The 10,023-nt window shown below is 40.5% G+C and overlaps 1 protein-coding gene and 1 pseudogene across 1 annotated transcript; one reads left to right on the top strand and one right to left on the bottom strand.

Moving 5' to 3' along the window:
* Positions 1-64: 64 nt before the first annotated feature.
* Positions 65-2,731, top strand: LOC120286437 (annotated as a pseudogene).
* Positions 2,732-3,696: 965 nt separating this feature from the next.
* Positions 3,697-4,453, bottom strand: LOC120289979 (DNA oxidative demethylase ALKBH2-like). The gene is made up of 3 exons (XM_039305398.1): positions 4,208-4,453; positions 3,859-3,995; positions 3,697-3,757 (listed from the first exon to the last, which is right to left on the bottom strand). The coding sequence occupies exons 1-3, from the start codon at positions 4,451-4,453 to the stop codon at positions 3,697-3,699; spliced, it is 444 nt and encodes a 147-aa protein (XP_039161332.1).
* Positions 4,454-10,023: the final 5,570 nt, after the last annotated feature.

The following is a 10,023-nucleotide window of genomic DNA, read 5'->3' as shown; positions in this document are numbered from 1 at the left end:
ACAGATTTTTCTATTTATGTATGGGAGGATCTTTTGCCCTTGGATCGATTTGAGGGCTTAAAATATGATATTGGTGCCAATCTTTATGTTATTTTTCTGAAAAAAAAAATAGATCAGGGTCTCATCGAGGATCAGCAACGCGCCCATCATCCTTAATGTGGACTGCGACATGTATTCGAACAACATGGACTCGGTGAGAGATGTACTGTGCTTCTTCATGGACGAAGAGAATGGTGATGAGATTGGTTTCATACAGTTCCCGCAGACCTTCGATAACCTCACGACCAATGACCTATACGGCAGTTCCTTTGATGTAATAAACAAGGTAAGCCACTTCAAAAGGATTTCAACACAACACTGTCCCTTACCGTGCTATATGTCATATGTGCTTAATGCGCTCGCTTTACGTTCAATTCTATTGATTCTACCAGTTCCATTAGAATATGCAGACTGATACACCATATTTAATAAACTGCACTAAGATGGGTAACCATGACTCAATTGAACTCGTGAAGTGAACCTGAAATCACAAGTCCAAGTCAGCACATACCCATTGGCAGCTCAGCAAATTCCAATGCGTGGACTAACATGAAGCTAATTAAAAGGAGGCCGATAGACTCTATTGGACATACTAAATTGAAGGGACAGGACAAGTACATTGGGTGCGTGAAGATACCATAATGACTTTTCGTACATTCTACGATGATTGCAGGTGGAGCTCCATGGTATGGACAATAATGGACTCTATACATCGGCACCGGGTGCTTTCATCGGAGAGAGACACTGTGTGGGAGAAAGTATAGACGGGGAAGTAAAAGTGAGTCCTTGAGGTGGGATCACCACCAGAGGATACAGATAGTGCAAGTGTCCTAGAAGAAACATGTAAACCACTAGCCAGCTGTGGCTACGAAGAGAACACCGAGTGGGGAAAGGAGGTCTCTCTCTCTCTCTCTCTCTCTCTCTCTGCCCCTCCCTCCCTCCCTCCCTCCCTCCCCCTAAATTTCATTTTGATTAAGAAACTGAGCTTAGATGATAAACCTCTATGTAAGACTATGTCATCTTGATTAAGTGCAAAGAACAAAAACAAAAGCAAATGAGTCTCTTATATCATTCCAGATTTTGACGCAACCAAAAGCTCTGCTTATATTATATTATTCAAAGACTGGACTGGAAATTCAGCCATTGAACTGAAATATGCTACACAGGCATGCTTTCCAGCACTATAAATATGCAAATACACTCATGCAAAAAGCATCCATGAAACAAATCTTTTCTGAATTGCAGATGGGTCTAAAGTATGGATGCCCAGTGGAAGATGTCCTTACCGGTTTTGCAATCCACTGCAGAGGTTGGAGATCAGTCTATTTCAACCCCGAAAGGAAAGGCTTTCTAGGAGTTGCTCCCATGACATTGTTGCAGTCCCTAGTTCAACATAAAAGATGGACTGAAGGTGATCTCCAAATCTTCCTGTCACAGTACTGTCCTCTGTTGTATGGACATGGCAAAATCCCCCTGAAGCTGCAACTCTCGTATTGTGTCTACTTGCTATGGGCGGCAAATTGCTTGGCTTCTCTGTTCTATGTAACTATTCCATCTCTCTGTCTACTCAGAGGCATCTCCTTTGTTCCCCAAGGTAATTAATTAGATGACTTTCTTTTGTGAGAAAAACTAATTCTGATGCCTCAACCTTCCACAGGTATAAATAAATGTACACGTAACATTGGTCCTAGAGCTAAAATCTCAAAACAATCAAGTCATTAAACATTAGATAAATTCCAGCTATACCCTCCATTATAGTAGCACTACACTGACACCACCCAAAAGTGTCAAAAGCAAGCACTTATAACTTGTGCTAGCCATTTAATCAACCCTGATTTGGCCACTTGACAGTGTAAAACACTGACTATGATATAACCATAGTGCAGGGGCATCCACATAATCTTTGCTTTAAAATGTCCTTTGCTACAGCTAATAGCTTCTTGCACCATCAGGTTTCAAGTCAGTGGAGCTACCCATTCATCTATACCATTATGGCAACTAGTGCATACAGTGCTGGAGAATTCGTATGGTGTGGAGGCACTCTTCGGCGGTTGGTGGAATGACCAAAGGATGTGGCTCTATAAGAGAACAGCTTCCTATTTCTTTGCCTTCTTGGACAACATTCTGAGGCTGTTGGGTACTTCCAAGTCTGGGTTTTGTCGTCACTGCGAAAGTGGCAGACAATGATGTATCAAAGAGGCACGAGCGAGAGCTTATGGAGTTTGGTGCACCTCTCCTATGTTCACAATCCTAACTACCCTTGTCAGCTCAATGCGTTAAGCTTTATTGGAGTTTTACTGAAGTTAGCAGTGCATGGTCAGACTCCAGACCAGCTGGCTATGCAGATCATATTGTGCGGTTTGCTGGTCTGTGTCAACCAGCCTATATATGAAGGTATTTTCTTACGAAAAGACAAGGAAAAATGCCCACTTCAGTGGCATATAAATCTGCAGCCTATGCTCTAGTAGCCTGTTCTTTAGCCTATGTATAATCTACCATGCACTGTATTGGCTAGAAGTTGCCGAAACTTCATGAATATTTATCACACACTAGACATGATACAAAGTAGGATGCCATCAGGAAGGACCTGATGTGAAAAACTTTCTGCTGCTATTGCTCTGTCCTATTTTGTGTAGTCTTTATCATTCCTATTATTGCCATCTCAATGTTATTATTGTATTGTTCAATCAAAGCGAAAATGTTGAGACCTCGTTCTTCATACCTAGAGAATCACCAAACATCTCTTAGTTTGCCAGATACATTTTCTAGAAAAAAAAAATAGACCAATTGCGGAAGTACGAGAAGCCATATACTACAAGGCGATCATTTAACAGAGGTATTGACAGACTAAATATAGCTATGGAATAAAAAATCACGACTTCAAGTTCTTGATATTAGCCAAAATGAAGACAGAGCAACCTAAGTCAATTTAACACCTGTAGGTTGAAACTTATAAACACATGCTGTCCACTTCCTTCACACTTTGACACATACAGAAGCAGTCGCCATCGACAGTTGCTTTCAAAACTTGTTGACAGCCAAGCCAACATCTAACAGGAGCAGAGAAAAAATAATTATGTGCTTGACGGCAGAGCTATCGTAGGACACACCTGAAGGTGAGATTGATTCGAATAGACATCGGTTTTGCTCGCTTTGGCACTGAGTGAAGCCAATCCCGCTGAGTGTAGCCTTTCATTACGAGGAGCGATCCATGTTTTAGTACGAAAGAGTGCTGATCGGGGTCATGGCTCTTCCTTAGTCGCTTGCTCTTCGGCTCATCACCAGATGCTTAAACCCAAAATGGTTTTTTTTTTTTTTTTTGTAAGCAAAAACAGAAGTAAGATAGGAAAAGAAGGCAGTCAACTTTAAAATCAACAACCATTGAACAGAGCAAAATCAAAAATACATACGGAAGTACAATTTTAAAATGAATATCGAAAATGAATATTTAGCATTTCCAACAAAATGAAAAAGCCAGTGTAGTTTGAGCGTGACTACTTGCATAAACCAAAGATGTGCTTGAGTTATACCTGGAGACATTTTACTGGGTTTTTTTCTTTTAGCAAAATTCACGTTCGCATCCAAACGTAACTGAGGCGATTTCTGGGGTGGGTCCATAGAGCACCTCGTCATCGGAATGCCAAGACATAATCATTGTTACCGTCGTATCGGTTTAGACCAAGCTATTGAATCTACTTCCAGGAAGAGCTTTATGGACCTTCAAAAGAAACCGATAAACCGTCATAACATCAATCACTTCCAAATGTGAAGACACTGAAATAGACTTAAAAGCCGAATCACTCGGCTAAGGAACATTACAAGCTCAAAGGCATCCTTACTGCATCCAAGATGTCCTTGAGTGGAGGGAAATCGTCCCAAGAATAAGCACGAGGCGAGTGCCCGTTATAGCTAATCGCCGGCAATCCTTCCGCCGCTACATAACACGAATCTCTGGGCTGCAAAAGACCATCCCATTTACATTCAGAACGAAAAGAACCCGTGAACATGGAACCATGGTCGAATGAGAGTGTCAAGACAATCACTGTAGCGACAAAGAACACGTGAAATTCAATAATTACGATCTCTCATTCATGCTTTTCCGACCACACCATCGAAAACTGCCACCACCACCACGACAAGCAGACGCGCGCAGTGACAGAGGAAAGACCTGGACGAGATTGCGACCGAAGATGCGGAGAGTGGGTCGGGACCAAGGGACGTGCTTGTTGAGGTAATCGAACCATGCCCACGACTGCTCCGCCGGGAAGAAGCGGGGCACGTGGAAGACCTCGCTCCCATGCCCAAGATCGAAGCTTTTCCCTTCCGCACGCTCTCGGTCGGGTCGAACTCCGAAGGGCTCGACGTCGACGGTGCCGGGTCGGCGTTCGCCGTCAGTTTGCGCATCGCTGTTCATGTTCGACGCCGGCGGAGCTTCCGTCGCCGGCGAAGTTCACGGAGCCTCGCAGAGAAAGTCGAGCTCTTTGGACCGGGAGAATCAACAGTGAATCTTCCACCGCCGCTTGCCATTGCCATCTCTTATTTCTTTTTCTTGCCTTCCTATTCCAAAGTCTTTATTTTCCTATACTATGGTTGGAAATAATTTTCAGAAATTTTGTTTGGAGGGCATGAAATATGTTTGTACTGATTTTCATTTTCATGCTTATTTCATGCCTAGACATGAGGAATTTCTTTTTTTTTTGAACGTAAGGACATGAGGAAATTACTTTATTGCTTTTACTCAAGAATTTGAAAATATAAAAATTAGGTATAAGTGTACTCCAAATCTTAAAACTTATTAGAAAAGTGCAATTAAGTCTTAAATCTTCAAAAAGCAAAATTAAGTCCTAAAATTTATAATGAAAGTACAATCGAGTTATAAAACTTTCAAAAACGCAATAAAGTTTTGAAATATTAAATTGGATAAGTGTATTAAAAGTCTTAAAACTTAACATAATAATGCAATTGAATTCTAAAATTTTAAAAGGTGCAATAGTGTAATTAAGTCCTAAAATTTGTAATAAAAGTACAATTGAATTTCTAAAATTTTCACCACCGCGAGGTAGCTCCGCCGGTAGGCTCCAGGGACTTTCACGCTGAGTTGGGTTCGAAGCCCTTGCGACGCAAGTGGTAGGGAGTGGAGATACTTGGCGACTTACCCGGATGCGTGGGTGGTGGTTTTCACGTGTCTCCTGTTTACTCCAACCGTCTGCATTGTGTGGGCCTCTGGCAAAAAAAAAAAATCCTAAAATTTTCAACTTTTTTACCAAAAAAAAAAATCCTAAAAAAAGTGTCATCAACAAAGGTTTTGATTTGATCAATTTGATAAGTTTTAAAACTTAATTGACTTTTTAGGACTTGATTGCATTTTTGTGACAAGTTTTAGAACTTAATTGCATTTTTTAAAAGTTTAAGAATTAAATTGTACTTTGTTGACAAATTTTAGGAGTTCTAATGCATTTATCTCATATCAAATTGGTTCAATCGAGTCCTTCTATTTATTTATTTATTCATTTTTTTGGTGACCAAACTTCTTCTATTTATTGTACTACTTTCATGATGATTTTTTAAACTTAATTGTATTTTTTTAAATTTTAAGACTCAATTATACTTAACTATATTGTGAAATTGCAAATGGGCTTAAACTATGGGTGCACGGTGGAAGACGTGCTTACTGGTTTATCGATGCAATGCTGAGGTTGGAGATCAGTCTATTTCAAACCGGAAAGGAATGGCTTCATGGGAGCCGCTCCCACGACGTTGTTGCAGTCCCTAGTCCAACATAAGCGATGGTCCGGGGGCGATTTTCTGAGCTTGAATTGCCAAGAAAAGGAAATCTTTACAATGTGAAAAAGAAAACTATTTACACAGAATCAGCTTCAGGATGGCAAGGCCGGGCAAATCAAGCAGTGGCGAAAGAGCTAATCCCCTCCAAAACTTCTATTTCCATTCGAATCGGGTGCATGAAAAAAGATGAACCGTTTGAAGAAAAATGCACCTCGGATCCCCAGGTTATCTGGAGACAAAGTTCGATCAAGAATGCCCGGAAAATGGCTGCGACAACGGCATCCATACAACTTTCATCGCCTGACTCCTGGAAAGGAAATCGGCGTGATGATCTTGACAGTATCTTCCACAAGAAAAGAAAATTCACAAACAAGAAAGGGTCAGAGAGAGAGGGGGAATTGCGGTTACCAGATTGTTTGAAAGAACTGGTTTTTCTCTTCTTCTTTTTTGGGTGTTTCTCTGGAAGCCTTGGTTTTCGTGGGAGAGAAACCAGAGGAACAGGACAGGTAAGTCCCTCCTATTGAACGCCGAAAGAGGAGAGGACTTCGCGGGCTTTCAGCGGTCAGCGCCAACCGCCAACCGAAACATGTTCCTTTTTGCTCTTCGTGCATTTGTGGTTCCCAAACGTAGGATCACAGATGATCATCAGAAGAGGGACTGATCATAATTACCACTGGATTTGCTTTTCGTCTTTCGCCCATCGGCAAGGCCATTTGACAAATCTCAGCGGCGATTCAATTGAGAAATTTTTTTACCCGAGCCGAAATGTGGACTAGTGCAATTGATTTTGTATTTCTAGCATTATCTTTTAGAGATTTTATTCTATAAATTCCACATTCCCGTTAGAATTTGCTGACTGATGATCCATATTTTGTGAAACTGGACTAAAATGGGTTACCACAACTCGATTAAACTCATGAATTGAACTTGAGATCACAACTCCAAGTAAGCACATTTCCATTGGCAACCCAGCAAATTCTAATGTGTGGACTGAATTATACCAAATCAAAAGGACGCCAATAGATATCAAATTGAAAAGATAGCACAACTACCTTGGATGAGTGAAGACATCATAATAACTTTTAGCACATTCTACGATGACTGCAGGTGGAGATCCATGGAATGGAGGATAATGGTGGACCTGGGTACATTGGCACCGGGTGCTTTCATCGGCGACAGACACTGTGTGGGAGAAAGTATAAACGAGGAAGTAAAAGTGAGTCCTTGAGGTGGGATCACCACCTGAGGATACAAGATAGTGCAAGTGTCCTAGAAGAAACGTGTAAACCACTAGCCAGCTGTGGTTGTGAAGAGAACACTGAGTGGGGAAAGGAGGTCTCTCTCTCTCTCTCTCTCTCTCTCTCTCTCTCTGTACATTTGAATGTCCTAACTAGCACATATATCATAAGAGCGATAGTCACGAGTACACGCATACACTCGAGTCATCCTTATGACTAACGAAATCGAAGACCTCGATTTGCTCAAAAGCTAGTCAAAACACGTTAACCAAATCAACGTTTGGCCCAAATTTTCGAGCCTTTTGAGTAGTTTTCAAAATTTTCTGAAAGAAACCTTGTCAAAGAATGGAAATGTGGGAAGAAATTCAGCACCATATTCTACAGATAACAAGAGAGCAGTGCTTTCTGTAGTCTGCTACAAACAAGAGAAAAGCAGTTTACAAGTTCATGGAAACCGAGCTTAGATGATATACATCAAATGTAGGGCTCCTCTGTCATTCTGATTAAGTTCAAAGATTAAAGAACAAAAGCAATTGAGCCTCTTATATCATTTCCGGACTTTGATGGAACCAAAAGCTCTGCTTATATCATAATTATTCAAAGACTGGACTGGGCTAAGCAGCCATCAGAACTGAATTTAGGCCACACAGGCAGTCTTTCGAGCACTAGAAATATGCAAATATACACATTCAAAAGCATCCATGAAAAGAGTCTTGTCTGAATTACAGATGGGTCTAAAGTATGGCTGCCCAGTGGAAGATGTCCTACCAGTTTAGCAATACACTATAGAGGTTGGAGATTGTCATGCCCGATCCTCGGCGCACGCCCATCCCGGCTTCTGGTCAATTAAATAACACGTCCCCAAGACACATCAAATATCCTTTCATTTTGGTATGCATACTGGAAAGATATAAATAATCCCCAGATAATAAATAATGTGATAGGCAAGTAGGACAAATTTTCACAAAAGACTTTTATAAACATACAGGTTTATACACATAAGCCTACAAAAGGAATCGCTTTCAACAAAAGAGTAATGTCCTAGGACTAACTAGTCGGACATGCTCGCCGATTCTCCGTGCTTCACCTTTCTAAACTTCGACCTCGGGTCATCCAAAACTTTCAATTAAGGACCTAAAAATGTTATCCCACAATGGGGTGAGACTACAACAAGTTTAACCCCCTAAACCCGACTAGGAAGAAAATACGCCCAAATGGCTGCCTAAGCACAATCACAAATTAGAAAACCCGACTAGGAAGAAAATACTCCCAAATGGCTGCCTAAGCACAATCACGAATCAGAGGGCTTACCTTAGCCTCAGTACTTTCCTGCACATCAATACAATTCATAATCCCATCGAATCATTCAATCAGATCAAATCATCGATTAATCGACTCAATCAATTCCATGTCATCATGACCATTTCCCGCCCATCTCAATCAATACTATTTATAAATCCGATCATACCTAGGACTCGTTATTATAAGCGGAAGTAATAGATAGTATAACTCACCGTGTTTCGCCTCAAATATCAATATAGTATATTATTTATGCTCCACAAGCTGCCGCAATTATTCTCATATAGTATACTATTTATGCTCACCAAAAGCTGCAGCAATTATTGGTCTAACCATCTGACAATTTCTCCATTTTTATCATATCCGATAAAAATACTCATGTGTGGGTAAACGGTTGGCCTCAACCAAAATATAAAAATTTCATTTCCATAAATTCCACAATTTTATATAATCCACCAAAATATTTTTGGTATTGTAAACCGATACTTGGTTATTTTCCACTCAATTACTGAAATTAAATGAATTTAAGAATAAATTCCAAAAATACAAATCATACACAATTAGAGCTCAATTAAATAAACAGATCATACTACTACAATCAGCATAAAATTTCGGTCACCGGCTATCTTGGTCTAATTTCCGGAAAATAATTAATTAATTAATTAATTACGGAAATTAATTAAATAATACCAATAATTACCAAAAATGCATACTTAGGCCCGTAAAGCCTAATTATATGCTGGAATAAGCCCGGAAAAATTTTGAAACTCGTTAAATAAATACTATAATCTATTTACTCGCTAATTGCATTAAATTAACCACCTAACATGCATCAATAATTAATTAATTCACTAAACCGTTCTAATTATCTACTAAACCAAGCTTAACTTAAATTAATCATCCCTTAAACGTCATTAACCTACTAAGCAAAAGCAAGTATTAGTGAGTTAAACTCACTTGATTATCAAACTGCTCGGTTCAAATCGATGAGGATGCGACGGGGCTCGATCTTCTCCAAAGTGGTGACATCTTTCGAGCACGGATTGGGCCCAAAATTGGCCCGCAAAGCTCGCGATTTTCTGCCGAATTTCTTTGGTTGACGGGCTGATTTCGAACGGCTTCTGCGGTGGAGATGGGCGGCAGCAGCTTCGGTGATGTGGAGCAGCCGGCGTGGAAATAGGAAGGCTTCGGAAGGAATGAAAAACGCAAGCAGAGAGGAAGTAGATGGGGTCGGGCAGCTGGCATCAAGTGACATAATAGAGGAAAGAGAAAGTGACCGAAAGAGGGGTTAGGGGGACAGTTGTGTCAGCCATGGGGAGGAGATATGGAAAAATTTTGACAAAAAGTCAAAGAAGAGGAGGAAAGATGGTGGGGGCACGGCAGAGAGAGGGGGGATGTCGGTAGGGGAGGAATTCGCACAAGTGAGAGGGAGAACGTGCGGCCACTCAAGAAAATAGGAAAAAGAAATAGAAAATTAAAAGAAATTTCCTATAACTCGAAAATATTGATTCCACTTACTCTTATTTAATCCAATTTGGCCCCCAAATATCCTCATGCTAAAGCACTTGATCCTTACTTGCTTTCTTGCATCAAATTTCCCTTAAACGATAAGTCTTGGGAATAAAACGGCCATTTCCTCCACCTGAATTCTATTTCGATTTTT

Source organism: Eucalyptus grandis, chromosome 11 (genome assembly GCF_016545825.1).
Source record: "Eucalyptus grandis isolate ANBG69807.140 chromosome 11, ASM1654582v1, whole genome shotgun sequence".
In the NCBI taxonomy this organism is placed as follows: domain Eukaryota; kingdom Viridiplantae; phylum Streptophyta; class Magnoliopsida; order Myrtales; family Myrtaceae; genus Eucalyptus; species Eucalyptus grandis.
Note: the sequence above shows the minus strand (reverse complement) of the source record. Positions and strands in the feature narration are given on the sequence as shown.